The sequence below is a fragment of the Onthophagus taurus genome, chromosome 5 (genome assembly GCF_036711975.1).
Source record: "Onthophagus taurus isolate NC chromosome 5, IU_Otau_3.0, whole genome shotgun sequence".
NCBI lineage: Eukaryota > Metazoa > Arthropoda > Insecta > Coleoptera > Scarabaeidae > Onthophagus > Onthophagus taurus.
Genome location: NC_091970.1, coordinates 4,218,861 through 4,236,179, shown reverse-complemented (window position 1 = coordinate 4,236,179; position 17,319 = coordinate 4,218,861). Strand labels below are relative to the sequence as shown.

The 17,319-nt window shown below is 31.0% G+C and overlaps 5 protein-coding genes across 9 annotated transcripts; 3 read left to right on the top strand and 2 right to left on the bottom strand.

Moving 5' to 3' along the window:
• The first annotated feature begins 30 nt into the window (after window positions 1-30).
• Window positions 31-1,455, top strand: LOC111426123 (estradiol 17-beta-dehydrogenase 11). Its single transcript, XM_023060498.2, has 5 exons — window positions 31-499; window positions 561-671; window positions 732-900; window positions 1,061-1,256; window positions 1,307-1,455. Exons 1-5 carry the CDS (start codon window positions 131-133, stop codon window positions 1,383-1,385), a joined length of 924 nt encoding a protein of 307 aa, XP_022916266.2. The 5' UTR covers window positions 31-130; the 3' UTR covers window positions 1,386-1,455.
• A 563-nt stretch (window positions 1,456-2,018) lies between these two features.
• Window positions 2,019-3,121, top strand: LOC139429796 (putative odorant receptor 92a). Its single transcript, XM_071195995.1, has 2 exons — window positions 2,019-2,261; window positions 2,312-3,121. The coding sequence occupies exons 1-2, from the start codon at window positions 2,019-2,021 to the stop codon at window positions 3,119-3,121; spliced, it is 1,053 nt and encodes a 350-aa protein (XP_071052096.1).
• A 534-nt stretch (window positions 3,122-3,655) lies between these two features.
• On the bottom strand, window positions 3,656-7,467 carry LOC111426118 (beta-glucuronidase). Of its 2 annotated transcripts, XM_071195857.1 has the most exons (11): window positions 7,292-7,467; window positions 7,111-7,140; window positions 6,744-7,055; window positions 6,512-6,694; window positions 5,471-5,637; window positions 4,762-5,415; window positions 4,549-4,692; window positions 4,412-4,496; window positions 4,187-4,363; window positions 3,999-4,137; window positions 3,656-3,950 (listed from the first exon to the last, which is right to left on the bottom strand). In XM_071195857.1, the coding sequence occupies exons 3-11, from the start codon at window positions 6,933-6,935 to the stop codon at window positions 3,763-3,765; spliced, it is 1,929 nt and encodes a 642-aa protein (XP_071051958.1). In that variant the 5' UTR covers window positions 6,936-7,055; window positions 7,111-7,140; window positions 7,292-7,467; the 3' UTR covers window positions 3,656-3,762. The 2 variants fall into 2 exon arrangements, with proteins under 2 accessions (XP_071051958.1, XP_071051960.1); XM_071195859.1 differs by lacking the exon at window positions 7,111-7,140 and having other exon boundaries at window positions 6,744-6,891.
• A 92-nt stretch (window positions 7,468-7,559) lies between these two features.
• Window positions 7,560-11,128, bottom strand: LOC111426120 (putative inorganic phosphate cotransporter). 3 transcript variants are annotated; one of them, XM_023060491.2, is made up of 6 exons: window positions 11,057-11,128; window positions 10,011-10,107; window positions 9,122-9,647; window positions 8,775-9,068; window positions 8,477-8,715; window positions 7,560-7,818 (listed from the first exon to the last, which is right to left on the bottom strand). In XM_023060491.2, exons 2-6 carry the CDS (start codon window positions 10,104-10,106, stop codon window positions 7,606-7,608), a joined length of 1,368 nt encoding a protein of 455 aa, XP_022916259.2. In that variant the 5' UTR covers window position 10,107; window positions 11,057-11,128; the 3' UTR covers window positions 7,560-7,605. The 3 variants fall into 3 exon arrangements, with proteins under 3 accessions (XP_022916259.2, XP_022916258.2, XP_022916260.2); XM_023060490.2 differs by lacking the exon at window positions 11,057-11,128 and adding an exon at window positions 10,249-10,377 and having other exon boundaries at window positions 10,011-10,192; XM_023060492.2 differs by lacking the exon at window positions 11,057-11,128 and adding an exon at window positions 10,249-10,383 and having other exon boundaries at window positions 7,726-8,418; window positions 10,011-10,192.
• Window positions 10,390-13,062, top strand: LOC111426119 (putative inorganic phosphate cotransporter). Of its 2 annotated transcripts, XM_023060486.2 has the most exons (6): window positions 10,392-10,504; window positions 10,561-10,733; window positions 11,546-12,071; window positions 12,123-12,416; window positions 12,471-12,712; window positions 12,764-13,062. In XM_023060486.2, exons 1-6 carry the CDS (start codon window positions 10,471-10,473, stop codon window positions 12,977-12,979), a joined length of 1,485 nt encoding a protein of 494 aa, XP_022916254.1. In that variant the 5' UTR covers window positions 10,392-10,470; the 3' UTR covers window positions 12,980-13,062. The 2 variants fall into 2 exon arrangements, with proteins under 2 accessions (XP_022916253.1, XP_022916254.1); XM_023060485.2 differs by having other exon boundaries at window positions 10,390-10,504; window positions 11,546-12,416.
• The last annotated feature ends 4,257 nt before the right edge of the window (window positions 13,063-17,319 follow it).

The following is a 17,319-nucleotide window of genomic DNA, read 5'->3' as shown; positions in this document are numbered from 1 at the left end:
CCGATAAACATTACGTTATCGATGTTACTCGATACATTTAGTGGTTTATTTCAAGTGCACACGTTAAACAGTACGCCACGAGCGACATTTTTAATTTGTTGTTCCAAAAAATTATTATTATTAATTAAAAATGGTCGAGGCGATGGAAATTTTGCAACAAATCGGCCAAATTTTAGCGTTTTTGGTGTTAACGTTGATGTATAGTGTGCGGAGTTTAGTTAATTTCTTCATCCCCGCGGCTTATGAACCCGTTAAGAATGTTAAAGGAGATGTTATTTTAATAACGGGGGGTGGAAGCGGATTGGGGAGATTGTTGAGTATTAAATTGTCAAAATTAGGGGCGAAAATCGTTATTTGGGATGTTAACGAAAAAGGGATGGAAGAAACCGTTAAAATGGTTAAATCCAACGGGGGAACTATTCATCATTACAAAGTTGATATTACAAAGAGAGAAGAAGTTTATAAAGTTGCTGAACAAGTCAAAAAAGACGCTGGAGATGTAATTAAATAATTATAAATCAAAAAAAAAATTTTTTTTGGTGATTTTTTCTTTCTTTTAGGTTACGATTTTAATAAACAACGCGGGTGTTGTTTCTGGTTATCACCTTTTAGATATCCCAGATCATTTAATACAAAGGACTTTCGAAGTTAACGCAATTTCACATTTTTGGGTAAAAAATGTATAATTAAAATGTTAATTAATTTAGTACATTTTGAAATTAATTTTTTAGACCACAAAAGCCTTTTTACCATCGATGATCTCCAATAAACGCGGTCATATCGTGACAATCGCTTCAATGGCGGGCCATATGGGGTGCTCAAAACTCGTCGATTATTGTTCATCGAAATTTGCCGCTGTTGGTTTCGATGAATCGCTCAGAGTCGAATTAGAAGCACTCGGTAATTAAAAAAAAAATTGTAATTTAAACTTTTAGTTTCAAGATAATTTATGACACTTAACTGATAAATTTATCTTTGTTTTTTTAAAACGTTTCTAACGCATCATCTCAATGTCATGACTTTTCTTTAATTAGTAATTAATTCTATTTTTATTCTTTAGGAGTTACTGATATAAAAACAACCTGCGTTTGCCCATTTTTTATTCATGGAACTGGGATGTTTGGGGATGTTGCCCCCAAATTTACCCCCGTTTTAACGACGGAACAAGTTTCCGAGAGTGTCATTTTGGGGATTTTACGCGAAGATTTATACGTTATGCTTCCAAAATCGATGAGATACTCGTTTTGGGTTAAATGGTACAATTATTTTCTTAAAAAAACGATTTGTATTAAATTATTTTTTTTAGGATTTTACCTTGGCAAGTTATCTCCATGTATATGAGACACACCGTTCCAGATGCTTGTCCTACTCCGGGCATGAAATAAAAAAACCATTAACTAAAAAAATAAATGTTTTATAATGTTTTTTTTTAAATAAATTTGATTATAACCTAAATAGTAAAATTTAATAAAAGAACCCTGTATTACCGATATTTTGCAAAACAATATTTTCGCTAGATGGAGTAATCAATAAAATAACTTATTTTTGACAGCCCTTTTAATTTATAGGTTATGTCACCAACAAAACAACCCAATGATTTTTGCGTAAAATAACTTAATATAACGAAATCGATTCGTTTAGGGAATAAATATGAATACAAACGTAACATATAACATTTAGAACACTTAGATTTACTATCATTAAAGACGAAAATGACCGATATCGGCGATAAAATCAAACTTTATTTGTAAAGATTCAAAAATCAATTTATCTAACATCAATTTATTCATTATTACCGATATCATTTCTATTACCTAAATTATAAAGTGTATTTTTAATAGGTACACGAAGAGAAAATGGGGGTTTTTACTCCTTAAATTATCCCGAGTTACACATTCATTAAAATTAAGGAGTTAAAAAACTTTTAATGGCCCACCCAATCGATTACGAAGATAATTATAGGTATAAAATAACTTTTTTCTATCTTAAATTACTCCAACTTAAAACGTTAACCGATCATGACAACTCCAAGCGAGCTTCTCGATGAATTAGAAGCCAGAGATCCTTTATTAAAATTTGCTATTCTTGGATTAGAAAATATCGGGTTAAATCCACTGGAAACGACTAAAAAAACTTTAATAAAACGATTTATTTATTTCGTTTCGGTGGCGATTCCATTCATCTTATTATTTTGGAGCATTATTGATCATCGGGGAAACGTGCGATATTTAAATATGGATGTGTATTCGCCAACGCAACAAGTAAGAAATTTAATTTATTACAGAGAATTAATGAATATGTTTTATTTTAGATTTTATTTAAATTTTTATTCATTTTGTATCTTCGTAAAAACGTTGGGAAAGTCATGAAAGGCATCGTAATTTCCTGGCCGGATAATATATTCGGCAAAAAACTCGAAAATGAAATTAAAAAAACCAAAAATGATTATATTCAATTGTATCGCAAGTATCGGGTTGTTATTTGGGGCACGGTTTTTATTTATACGATTAAAGCCCCGATTTCTTTGTATAAAGTGCCGTTGTTCGTTTGGCACCAACTTTTCGATGGCGAAAATTACAAATTAATGGTTTTGAACGTTATCTTTCAACAATATTACATAATTGTTGTTGGGTATTCTTTGATCGCTTATGATGCCTTATTTTTTGCTTTGATGAGTCATTGTTACACGCAGTTTCAAGCCATAAAACATGCTTTTGAATCTTTGGACTACGACGCTGACGAATATGTTTTGTATAAAAAATTTTCTGATATCGTTAAACATCATGGGTTTATTTTGGAAACTATTAATGATGTAAATCGGATTTTTTCGATTCAACTTTTAAATCATTTCTTTACTGTTATGATCAGTTTATGTAGTGGAATTTTTTTACTAAATTTGAATGGGTTTCCACCTTCATTTGAAAGTATTTTAACCTACATACCTTATTTGGCATGTTATCATTTTCAACTCTATTTATATTGCGCTAAAGGACAAGATATTTCAGAACAGGTAAATTTTTCGTTCTTCGTTTTGTATTGCGGCTACCGAATCAGAGATGGCGCTCAATATTTTAAATTTATTTACATTTTCCAATTAACATTTATTTTATTCTTTATATAATTTCGCCAATCAAAAACATCAACGTAATAAATTCGTTTAATATTTACCTGAGCTCAATGATCCAAAAATAAACAAACATAACCTTACTTAACAACAACTACTTAAAAAAGTGTTATATTTACCTAAGGTTATTTTATTTGCAACTTTTGAAGTTCTCCTTCCCATTTATGAAAACACTTTATTATTTAAACAACTTATTTATTCTTTTTTCGATTCTTCTTTAACACTTTTTCTTCCGCGTCTAAACAATAATGTTTCTTTTTACTTTGTTTGTAGCAGTTGGTAGCTCTGAATATTCATGGAACCGTTTAAATTTGTGTCAACAAAGCCTCTAAATTTATTTAAATTTTCTTTTTTAGGCTGAAAGTGTTAGTAGGGCTATTTACGATTCAAAATGGTATTTATCTTATCACAAAATAATGAATAAACCGATTCGAATGGTCATGAACATCACAACAATTCCGAATAAGCTAACTATTGGTGGATTTTGGTTTTTAAATTTAAGAACGTTTATGTTGGTAATAAAAACGTCAATGTCATTTAACGCTTTTATGCAAACAGTTTATAAAAAGAATTAAATTCACCTAATTTGAATAGAATTAGAAATAAAGAGTTTTAAGCATGTTTCGTGTATCTTATAATTATAATTCATCCTTAATATCATTATTATTGTTACTAACTAAATAATGAAACAAATCACTCGGCAAAGTAGCATTGTAAAGTTCCTCAGCTAATTTGTGATATCGTTTCCTCAAATGGTGGGCCCCCGCTTTCGGTTGTCGATTTCTCGTGAAAATTCCTTTTTTATTACCACCTACTCTTGTGTATGCTAAAACAAAACAAATTAGCTCGTAATACTTGTATTTTTAAATATTACTTTGTGCCGTTTTAAAATCGGCAAAATTCCAAATAAATTCTCCAACAAAAAATCCTTTTTCTCTCAGCACATCAAACGCTTTAAAATGTTGCGACATCAACTCCACTTGGTATTCTTCAGACCAAATAAAATTGGGGTGCTAAAAAATGTTTAATTAATCGAAATTAATTTTAAGTTAAATTTCTCACAATGTGTAACCCCTCTAATGTATCAGCCCCATATTCCAGCATCATAACCGGCTTATTATGCTTTTCAAACCATCCGGTAGCTTCTTCAATAACATTATTTGTGATGGTATCGAGTCTCCCCCCGTTTTGGTACCAAGCGTTGTATCGATTAAATCCGATTATATCTAAATGCTCGGCCTAAAACGTTAATGATTAAACAAACTATTAAATAACTTTATAACTCACCGATTGATCCACTGAGACGCCTTGAGCTATTGCGATTGTAATCGGTCTCGATTGATCTAAAGATTTAACGTGGGTTGCAACATCCCTGCATAAGAAATGGTAAAACAAATTTTAAGGATGTTTAATTATTGAAATACCTAAAATAGGGTCCTGCGTTAATAAGTTGAGTCCTCGGCTCATTAGCTATCGACCAAGCAACAACACTCGGACGATTTTTATCCCTCTTAATCAATTCCGTAAGCGATTTTAAATGTTTTTCTAACAAAGCAACCGAAAATATCCTAAAAATGTAATACAGAACCCTGTAATAATGTTTAACATTATTTTTTTGATTTCGTTTAAAATCTTACTCAGTATTAACACTTGGGCACTCATCGATGATCATAATTCCTAGTTGATCGGCTAAATCCATAATTTCTTCGGCGTAGGGGTAATGAGACGTTCGGTAAGCATTCGCCCCAATCCATTTAATTAAATTGTGGTCTTTAATGATTGTTGGGAAATCTAAACCTTTCCCGCGAATATCAGAATCTTCGTGGCGTCCAAATCCGTGGAGATATAATTTTTTACCGTTTATTAACCACGTTGTATTTGACCAAGATAACTCACGAATACCAATTTTTAATCGATAAACATCTAAAAGTGATCCATCGGAAGCGGACAAAAATACTTTTAAAGTGTACAAATATCCAGGGTTCTCATCCATTAAATACGGCCACCAAAAAGTTGCATTTTCCACAGTTAATGTTCCAATATCGTCGGTGCTATAAGCAACAACTTTTTCATCTTGAGATATTAACATCACATTGCAACTAGCTGATGTAGTTTTCGGAAAATATGATATGTTATAAGAAACATAGCCGGTTTTTCCAACTATTTTTGTATTTATCATGATGTCATCGATGTAATCTTTTGGGGTTGTGTACAAAGTTACTGGGCGATGTATTCCGGCGTAATTAAAGAAATCAAATGAGTACGATTGAGAATAAACTGTTCCTTCATCACTAAAAGAAGAAAGTTGTTAAATAATTTGGTGGATGAGGTAGGATTCGACCTTACGTATCTAATTCTATAACACTTCCTTGGGGAATCGTATCACTTAAAAGTGTGTTATCACAAGCGACCGTAACTCGGTTTTCTTCGCCAAAATTTAAAAGATCATTAACTTCTGATTGAAATGGTAAATGACCTACTTCATGGTTCATACTTAATTGACCATTAATCCACTAAAAAATTAAAAATGGGTGAAGGAACCAATTCAACCTAAGATTCTAAGTAAATTATAGTTTAAATTTAGTTGATGTAAGCTGGGGGAATTCCCCTTCTATATAAAGATCGATACTTGTATGCCGTATTATTAATTCTTATTGGGCAAAAGCTATAATTTATAATTTTAATTAGCAATTAGAATAAATAGTGTAATGTAAAATTAGTAATTATGTCACAAATGACAGTTAGCAAATTGAAACGTCAAAATGGCATTTCAGACAAATGTAATAAAGCGTAATTAATTTTTAGTATTAAATAATTATGATTAATGTTTAATATTGACTTTATTAAATTAAGGGGTTAAAATTATATGCTAATCTTTAATGAAGGTAAATTTTTCCGTAGAAATAAAAATATAAAATTCAATGCCAACCCAAGAATTAAAATTTATTTATTATTGAATAATTAATGTCTTAATTGGAATTAATGCTTATATAAACTATTTTTTGTATACATTTGCATAAACGTAACGATTACTTGGAAATTAAAGAAATATTACTTGGAATTTTTTAAATTTAAATTTTTGCGCCATCTATTTGGTTTGTATTGTAACTTGTAATAGATATAAAATTTATCTACAGGTAATAAATGTAATAATATTCATACTTGGTGGAAAAGAGATGAACTATCAAGATTTCCATTAATTAGACGGAGATTAAGATAACCTTATATTAACTTTTATGATGTATCTGGATATTTAGTGCATAACCTCAAAATTAATCGTAAACAAATTAGTTTGCCCGTAAACAAATTATTAGATAGTTATTTATCCAAATATACTTAAAGGTTGCAAAAAAAGTATCTTTTTATTTTCTAACTAAACGTTCTTACCACTTGTGCTGCATAACTAACTGAAGAAAATCGGAGCCAAACCCTTTGATTTTGCCAAGATTTTGGTACAAAAAACGTTCTGTCGTACCAAACGATTCCGACATGATCTCGAATGTTTGGATCTTGCGTTATATCGTTGTAACTTGAGGGTACCGGCATCAAAATGCTTTCAATATCATCAGACTAAAGCGTTCAAAGAAGTAATTTAATCGACCCTAATAGAAATAAATACCTTTTGGAGATCCTTTCTGTACCAAAGTTGACGGAATCCGATTAGGGGATCGGAAATTGGCGCTACAGCAAAGTTCCAAATGCCGTCCAAAGAGATGGTTTCTCTCGTTTCGGATGTTTGGGGGAATAAAATACCTTCTTGTTGGGTACTAACCAACGAAATCGAGTAGGATAATAGAATCAAAAAAAACATTCTTTTAATTCGTTAAAACAACAAAGAAATTTGACTTGGTTTTGGCTTTAAATAGGTATTAACAATCAAATTTATGTTATCAAATACGACCTACTTGAATTTAATTTTAGATTATCGATCCTATAACAAAGAAACCAAATTAAATTTAGCTGTTAAAAGATTTAAATGCACTCACCGATTTAATTTTTATAAATAACATTAAAACCTAAAAAAAATTGAAAATTATGAAATTTTTCGTTTACATAACCGCGAAAGTAATTTTCGTCGATTTCTATCATTAAAATAACGGGTGTTCTCGATAATAGAACGTTACACAAAGAGATAAAATATTGTTGTGGCTCAAACATGTTGTTTACCAAAGCGAATCGTCGTCCTATCTCCCTCCTTAATAACCATTTAACATACACTTTGATATCGTTTAAATACGTCCGCGAGAAAATATTTTATTTAGTTTGTAAATAATTATTATATTAATTTAAATATCTATATAAAACTTCGATGTCAGAAGGTTAAAAACCTACAAATGTAAATTTAATTCAAGGTTAACCAGGAAGTAACAAGAAAAATCAGGTTCTTAAGAATCGTGATTAACACGGAGAATAAATAAATATTAAAACAAAAGAAATCTAATAACAATGTAATCAAATTAACAACACAAACTATCGATTAATTACTCCTTTGATTTATTAGCTTTTTTCTCGGCCTTTTTAGCCGCCTTTTCAGCTTTTTTTTTATCCGCGGCGTCGTGGTAAGCAGCCTTTTCGTCCGGATTCATATCCCAAGGTCTCCTATCCGCTTCGCCCCAAATAACGTAAATTATATTCGTTATTGAAGCTATCGCGAAGATAATCCACATCACGATAACCCATTGTTCGAATGTATGCTGGATAAATAACAAAATAAATTTATTTTACTTAAAAAAATATGCGCGATTTCCAGTAAATAAGCACAAGTCGTTTGCGGTCGAGGCATTACATCGACGCCATAGCATTACAAAATTTAACAGTGTGTAATTAAATACGAATTTTTATTCAAATGGAGTGTGATAGCGAGCGTTTTAATGTAACTATGTGATTTCGAGTAAGTAAGCCGAAGTCGCTTGCGGCCGAGGCCTTACATCGATGCCAATTCAAGCAGTGTCAAGTGTTTTATTAACAGTTAGTAGTTTTACGCAATGGAAATGTCTTCTGCCAGTAGTATCTAGATTTTTGCAAGCAATATTTAGTCTTCAAATAGTAGTTTCTGCACTTCTCCTATGATAATCATCTGTTTTTCCAACAGTATTAAGTGTTTCGCATGCAGTACTAAAAGGTTTATAACCTTTTTGTACTTCACTTCACAAATTAACTTAACATACAGGAAATTAATTACAGATTGGACCCGATATAAGTTGTGTAGATCTTCAAATAATATTAACCAAATTTGTTTTACATTATTATGTTAGCTAATTGGAGGAAAAGTCCAAGACGACAAGTTCGGATTCCTTTTAAAGGATTTTTTATGTAGATTAATAACTATTAATGATTACTATGATATCTTACATCAGGTGCGAGCCACCCGACTATTGAAGGGCTCATAATCCCGGCAACAGCGCCTAAACCATTAACAATCGCCATAACGAAGCCGGAAAAATTCTTTGTTAAATCGATTACGTTGACTTTTAAACCACAATAAAAAGGGCCCATTGTAAAAAGGGATAAACATAAAAGAATGATTACACCCATAACCTCACATTCTAAATACGGCATTATTAATAAGCAAATGCTTGGAAGAACAGACGCTTAAAAAGAAAAGGAAATTTAAATAAGAATAAAAAGGGGTTAGTTTTTTTTGATTTACCTACAGTTGTGTAAAATTTCCTTGTAAAATTAACATCCCATCCCCTTTTTTTGATGTTATAATCGCCCAATTGGCCACTAATCACGCTAGAAATCCACTGGAGGATATAAGGCATCGAGTTCACCCACATATTTTGTTTCATGTTAACATTTAAAACCTCAGAGAAATATTTTGGCATGTTCGTGGCCAAGAAAAAAATTAAATAAGCGTGCCCAAATTGGCCGGCTACCAAAGCCCAAACTGCCGGATCCAATAAAATTCCTTTTACGTCCAATTTTAATTCTTCCTTTTTCGCTAATTAATCAAAAATGAGTAAAATTATAAATTTAATCAGTTCAATTACTTACGAATATTTTCGTTTAAGAAGGCGTACTCTTTTTCAGTTATAACAGGACAAGAATCGGGATCGGAATACAACCAAATTAGCGCGAAAAAATACCAAGTGATTCCCAAAGCCCCCCAAATATAAAAAACCGATCTCCAACCTAACGCTTGGTGAAAAACCCCCGTCACTAAATTCCCGATTACGATTCCCCATGAATTTGCAGCAAAAGCAATTCCACCCATTGTTGCTCTTTCAGTTTTTGGTATCCATCGTCCCATTAAAGTAGTTACATTTGGGAAGACACTCGCTTGAGCAATCCCGATAATCGCTCTAAAAATAACAACGCAAACAAATCCACAATAATCAACAATTAAAGGGAAAAGAATCGTGCAAAACGATGATATGCAAATTGATAAAGTAAAGATGATGCGAGCTCCAAATTTGTCGGAGATGTATCCACCGGGGAGATGCATCAAAACGTATCCTACAAAGAATGATGCTAATAAAACTGCTTGGTCTTGTTGACTCCATTGTTGTTTGTTCTCATCCTAAAATTTTTAAGTTTCTATATAATTAAAAATTAGTATAGTGAAATTTCCCTAATTCGTCCTCGAACTAGTGCTGGTGTAAAACTAGAACTAACACTAGAACTAGAAACATTCACTATTATCTAGTGTCATCATAGGTCTAGTGTTAGTTCTAGTTTTAATTATTATTCAGCACTAGATTGTTGTATATTTTTATTGAAGTATTTGAATAGTTAAATAAACGTAGGTATTTGAAAAGTACACTTCTAATTTTTTCTTTAAAGCTGAAATGAAGTTAATTTTTCTCTAACTCTTAAGTTTTCTTCCGCTCCTTTGGCGATTCGAATTAGAGGAATTTCACTGTATATTTTTGAGTATTATTACGTTAGCTCTAGATCGTAGTGTAGTTCCGTTAAGTTCTACAGCACAAGGACTCGGGGCTGTTTTCTCGCATTTTACAGCCATTTCAGCAACAACCATACTGAAATTAACACGTTGTCCATAACTAACAATTATAGCGGCCGTAATTAGCATCACCAAAATGAATCTTTGTGGTAAATAACATTCTAAAAAAGTTAAAACAAAATTAATTTTTTTAATTAAACCGAGTAAAAAAACTTACTTCCGCATTCAGATCGAAGAAGACTCCAAGGCATCTTTTAGTAAACCAATTTCTCTAAATAAATTTCTCAACAATTAATTTTAATTTAATCCCAAAACTTTAAAAAAATATATGTTTTGACAGTTAATGTTGACAACCTTCAAATTTGAAATTGTGTTGTGTCAATCACAACAAAAAATTTTAAATTTTTTTTTGGTGTTTTATTAAAAATTAATAAATGAAATGCCGTGTAATCCCTTAAAATGTCAATGTGGACGTAAGAAAAATCGTTAAATTACTGAAAATCGATTGTTTAAAATATAACGTTTTTAGAGCCGTTTTTACCACAAAGATACGTCATGGTCATCATCGTTTCGTTCGGTTTGATGATAAATTTTATACAAAGGGAAAATTTTGGAATCATCGTCGGTCATTTCGGAATTAGTCAAACGAATCTTTCCGACTTAAAGGAATCTGCGTGTGGTGGACCCATTGAAGAGCAATTCGTAAGTTTAATTTAAATAATCTCGTATTAATCGTATAATAATCGACTCAAATTTTACCAACTATATCAATAACTTAAATTCCTAGTAATATTGAACTATTTCACTTGTATTTTCTTTCTTTATTATAATTAAAATTGTTTGTAACGCTTCCTTTTCGCATCGCTGTCATATTATTGTAGGTATCTGCTTTATCGACATTGTTACCAACCTTTTCTTGGATAGTTATAAAATTTTTGTTATCTTTCTATAAGTACATATTTAATATAAAAACATGCTATTAACTAACAATAATAAACAACTTATTGACGAAATTAGTTACTTACACGCTGTTTGTCCTGGAAAGAAATGTTGACTGAGTTGAGCGACCGCCGAAATTGCTTGCGGGCGAGGCGGTAGAGTTTCCCAAAGTCAACGATTTTAAGAAGTTAAATCAATTTCAGCAATTCCATCAATATGAAGTCAGTTTTAGATGATTTTAGCGACCTCGGCTTAATGAGGATAAACATTTTCTCGTTCAAGTGACTTTTCGAACATACTGTGTATATATGGTTTTTATGATTTAGTGTTAAAAGCATAAAATCTGAAACAAATGTTATGTTCTACCGTGCGTCTTTGACCCGAAAGTTTCTAGTTTTAGTTTTATTTCTAATAACACCACACATGGATTTCTGTGAACGATATCGTGGTACAATACCAAGAAGACATCCGAAACGTCAAATATTTTTTCTTAATCCAAAAGTTTTATTGTTCTAGGTGTACTGCTAGTTCTAGTGATAATAATAGTGTTAATTCTAGATTTTTATTTCTTTTAGGGTAAAAGCTTTGACGAATGGCAAATGCTAGCACAAGCTTCACTTTTCGGTTCATTTATAATCGGTCTGGTAATAATGATGCTTCCCAGTGGATTTATAGCCGATAAATACGGTGCAAGAAAAATATTTTTAATCTCAATGTCCGTCTCTTCGTTAATATCCGGTTTGTACCCGTTTATAGTAAAAAACGGTTTTTTTTGGCTGGTTTGTACCGGTAGAGCATTTCTCGGAGCTTCAAGCGCTTGCGTCACAACAGCTTCGGTTACATTGGTATCTCGATGGATACCGAAATCTGAGCAAGCAACCGTTTGCGGTGCCATTTTTACTTGCGTAACTGTCGCAATGATTGGAGTCCATGTTGATTATATCCGAGATAGTAAAGATTTAAGATGGGAATTGGTTTTTCATATTTGGGGTGGAGTCGGGTGTGTGTGGTGTATATTTGCGGCGTTGTGGTTATTTTCAACGCCTGATACTCATCCTTCAATGACATCTAGAGAGAAGACTTATTTAGAAGAAAACTTAAGTCATTGTTTTGTTATTATAATTTTTTTGGGTGTAACTTTAATTTTTTTAGAACAAAGGTTTGAATTGCCGTTAGATTGGGTGGCGATCTTTTTAGACCCGGCTATATGGGCGTTAGTAGCAGCTCAAGTTGGCAACGCTTACATATTTTGCAGCTTAGTAACGAATATTACGACCTATTACACTTACGCTTTAAGTGTATCGCTTCAAGATGAATTGTTTATGATTTTAATACCTTATATGATCGTTTGGCCATTCGCAGTTTTACTGGGATATTTGGCAGACTTTTTGGTGTATTATCGAGGAGTTAAACCAATTATCTTCAGAAAGGTTTATTATGGAGTCGGTGAGTTATTGATTATTTATTTTTTGTAAGAAATAAAATGAATTATCTTTTTAGCAACGGCACTTCCCGCAATTTTTATTATAACTGTCGTGTTTCTCGAATGTGAAACATTACCCATTTTTATTTCAGCCTCTCTCGGAATCGTGTTTTCAGCACTTTTTTATTGCTCTATAATCCCAAACGTTTTAGAAGTAACTAATAATTACCCCGGCTTTGTAACCGGAATTATGTGTATGTGCGGCGCTATAGTACTCGCATTAAAACCGTTCTATTTTATGTACATATCGAAAGAAAAAGTAAATATTAATTTTCGCACTCAAATTTCGATACATATTCTTTTATTTTAGAACTCGCTTACGAGCTGGAAAGTTGTGGGATTCGTAGTCGCCATGAACGCGTTGTTCAATACGTTTATTTATTCGATAATGGGGAGCTCGAAGCGAAGACTTTGGGACATGACCCAAGGAGAAAAAGATTTTTATAATGAACAAAGAGCGAAAGATGAAGCTGCTAAAGCAGCGGCGAACAAAGACGCCCCCGCGGCACCACCACCTAAGAAATAAAAATGATCTTAATTGATGATAATAAAAAAATTTATGTGCGATGATCTCACCGTCTAATAAAAAAAATCCAAAATCCTCCAAAACGTTTATCAATGTCAACCAAAGCAAAAATCTCGGCTTAAAGTAAATGAAAGTGAGGTTACCTGATTAAGCCGAAGTCGCTTGCGGACCAGGCGCTACAATTATTAAACACTACTCCTAGAACGAAAAAGTTTTGGGTTAAACTGTGCGTCATTAGATATCTACAGGCTTAAAATGTGTATTAGAGTGTAGTCTATCCAGAGAAGTCGATATGTTGCCAAAGAAGTTATTATTAATCTCTACATTCCAATATTTGCAGGAGTATGTAATCAAAACATACAAAAAATTGAAATAATTCCTAAACTAGGCATATTAGGCATATTTAGCGTAATCGATTGCAAATGAGTTACCATTTCTCTGACAGTCAGTCTATATATTAGTATTAGAGAGTGATTCATAAGTTAGGTAGTTTTAAGACAGTATTGTATCTTTTCCTTGTGTTTTCTTAGCTTATTTATTTTTGTAGTATTAAATTAGTTTAAGTTGGCTTAATAAGTATAAATTGTGAGTGTAGGTGATATTTCGCTTTATTGTATTCGTTGTAAATAGGTTAGGTTTAATGTGTTCTCTGCTAGTATTTGGCAGGTGGAGGCGATGTGTTGCCTTGGGGGTTTCGGTGGTTATGTGGAGAAAAAGCCGCATACCATAAGGCAGGTCAGTCGTCAAAATGCTTTATGCATGATGACACTAAGATTAGTATACCAACGCTCTGTTGGCAAATGTTATAATATATAGGGTGTTAAAATAGACGTTTGCATTTAAGAGATAGTGTACAATAGTATTTAGTTTTTTCCTATATTCTATAGGAACTATTGCGGGTAGTATTTCTTTGATATTAAACATTTCGCCATTATCATTCTCAACAAGAATAACGCCACAGATAAGTATAGGTTGTTTATCTGTATTTGGAGCCTTACATCTATTTTAATTGACTGATTTAGTTAATTTAGTTCATCTTCCACTTCCTTCATTATCACTATTATCACTCTAGAAATTGGTAAGTTTTCTATAATCGTCAATATCAGTGAGTGATTTTGCAGTAATTTAGAAGTAATTGGTGTTAATAATTTAGTTGTTAACTCTTTTAGTAGAGCGTTTTCTCTGTACTATATTCAATATCTTATAGCGCATATCTATTGCAAGTAGATGGTTAACTTGGATTCCTTGTATTTCTATTAAGTCCCATCTACTGGGGTAGATAGATAATCCATCTCCACTTCTTTTGGTAGTTGTGTATCGTCCAGAATCCTTAAAAAGGTTAAGAAATCATTAGATATCTAATGGGACACAATAATTCTGTATAAAAAAACTTCCTTGCCTTACTTTCCGTTAAAATTTTTCTAATACACTATTAATTCACACACTTTCACGAATACTTTTATTAATTAGTGTACATAATCCATCTGATTTCACCGACCAAGTCAAATTTGCATCTGCACGTTTAATATGTCGTGTCGCAGCGCCATCTCTCGTACGCGTACTATTAAATAAAGTTCTCAATAACACTTGTATTATGCTGTAAAAATAGAAACCTTTAAAAAAACATGGTTGGATTACACTCGCCAAAATAATAGCGACATCTATTATCTAAAAGTTGAACTAAACTGGGGATAACTTTCTTTTAACCCGAGATAGTTTTTATAAAATACAAGAAAGGGTAAATAAATAATAATAATTAATTTGTACATGTAAGACAACCTTTATTACTGAATGCATACTGGTCAAAATTGGGTTACAGAGTACAGAGCGTCGAAACAACTTACACAGTTGCACTCGAAAGCACTTATAACCTAAATTCATTATATTTAGTAATTTAACCTATGTATCGAAAAAGTCGCGCTACAACACATTCCGTTTTTTTAGTAATAATTATTATTCTTGAACGTCAATTCTTAAAAAAACTTCACCGTGTTATAACCTGGCTTTTATTTCGTGCCTTTTTTTTGTCTTTATTATTAATAATATTGATTCGCGTCTCGTTTATTTAATCTTTGTTTTCATTAAATAAATCATTTTCACCTCGTTTTATCTTATTCATTCTTTGTTTCGTCTCCTTATTAATTTCATTTTTTTTTGTATTTTTTGTAACCGTACAATTGAGTTCCTTAAACACTAATAATTATCGTTATTGAAATGTATTTTTTTCACCGATCAAAATCGTGTTATGTGTATTAGATGTGTATTATTAAATTTTATTTATTTGTTTTGTGACAACAGAGAAAATTTAAAAATTTCCCTTCAACCCCTTTTTTTTCTTTTTAAAATAATTTTCGTTAAATCAATTTTTTTCGCGTCATATTTCAGGTTTTGTGTTCAATTAGGTTTATTATATGATATCACCGTTTATGTTTTATTTTTTTATTTTTTTAATTTGGCCCTGGTCCCTGAGTTTAACACCCCTTGATGTTTGATGATTTTTCGCCTAATTGATCTTTTTTTTTGAATTTATAAGAGATTCTCATTATTTCAGATCTAAAAAAAAGATCAACATTTTAAACCCGATTTAATTATAATCGATAATGTCTTAGAGACGGCCATATTTTTTTTTTAATTAATTAATTTCTTTTTCGTCGCTTTGTTTCAAATTTAACTTTAAAATTTACTTATTACTCATTAATTTTTATTTTTTTTTTTTGGTTTTTCTTTCATCTAAGTGTATAATAGCAGTGATGTTTTCTCAGTATTTTTAATTAATTAATTAATTTTTTTTGTAGTAAGTAGTTTAAACTCATTTTTTCATCTAATTTTAGAGGTATTTCTTTTCTTGTAATTTTTCTCTAAATCTTACCGTTTTAATTGATTTAAAAATTGTCAGCATATCACATATTTGAACCCTAGAATGAAACGCGTTTTAAATTAAATTAAAATTGTTATTATTGCCATCAATAAATTATAACAACTCAACAAACAAAAAAGAAATTGAGGAATAAACGCGGATAACTATCAAATTTTGACGTTTTAAACGTCAAATTAAAAAAGGAACTTAATAACTTTTTCGATTATTTTTCTCTTTTTTAAATAATTATTTTATTAATTTTTTTTTTTGGAAAAATGCTTATACAAATCGGAATATACAGAGTGAAGTGGACTAGATTATTCAAGGAGGGAACATGTTTAGGCCTTAATAGTTATAGTTTTTTTCACGAAAAACATAAATGTAGTATTTAATTAAAAATCAACAATTAATTGATATGTGTCGGTCGACCCGAGTGAAGTTGGCTCAAAACGGAAAGTAACTAGATTTAGTTCTTTTTATGGATCAAACTTCACGCGAGTCCGGGTTGTATTTTTGATGATAATTTTTATTTTATTTCTCATTAAAATGAAAAAAATAAAAAGAACAGTAGGTTCGTTTTAATAATACGTACTTTTTCCTTTAAAAAAAATCATTTTGCTACCTCTCGATTTAATCGTTTTTTATTTTCTATCAATTATCTTAAATTTGTTCCTTAAAACCTATGGACATCTTAAGATAAGACACACCCTTAACACCTAATTTCCTCGTATTTTCTTTTTAACCCTAAAATCGTTTTATTTAAGTAATTTTTTATACAATATATAATATATATATATACTATGAAACAATATAACAATTGTACGATTTACTTTTTATACACGATATTGCATTATATTTTCCATTTACACAGCTATGTTTTAAGCGTAAGCGTTTTTGGGAAATCTCCTTTTCACTTAAAATGAAAAAAGAAAAAGATTTTTCTTCCCTAAACGCAGTGAGCAAATTTCTTTTTTTGTCGTTTTTTTTTTTTTTTTTATTTATTTGAATAGTTTTTAATCAAAAGCTTCACTTTTCCTTTAATTTTTTTACTTTTTTGGCACAAAAACGAACTGAAAATTTATTTTTACGGGAAAGCACCATTTTTGGTTCGAAATAATCATCAAAAACGAACAAATTTTCTCTTTTAAAACCTTAACATTTAATAATAATGTTAGAACGATCACTTTAAAACACAAAACTAAGAAAGAAAGTGTTTTAAAATGAATTTTTCACGTTCTAATCACCTGGTTATCCCTACTACAGTCTTTTAAAATTAAAAAGAGCCCCTATTTTATTACTTATTTTCCCGGAGCTTATTTTTTTGATCAAACTTATTTTAAATCAATAAATAAATTAACGCTAAAACAGTTTTAATTTATTTTTATGTTGTTTTTACTGATAATAAGGCATTTATTGGATTTGATTCACATATCTCGCTTCATCTTTATTATTAATCGGTTTTTAATTTAATTTTTGGTTGTTG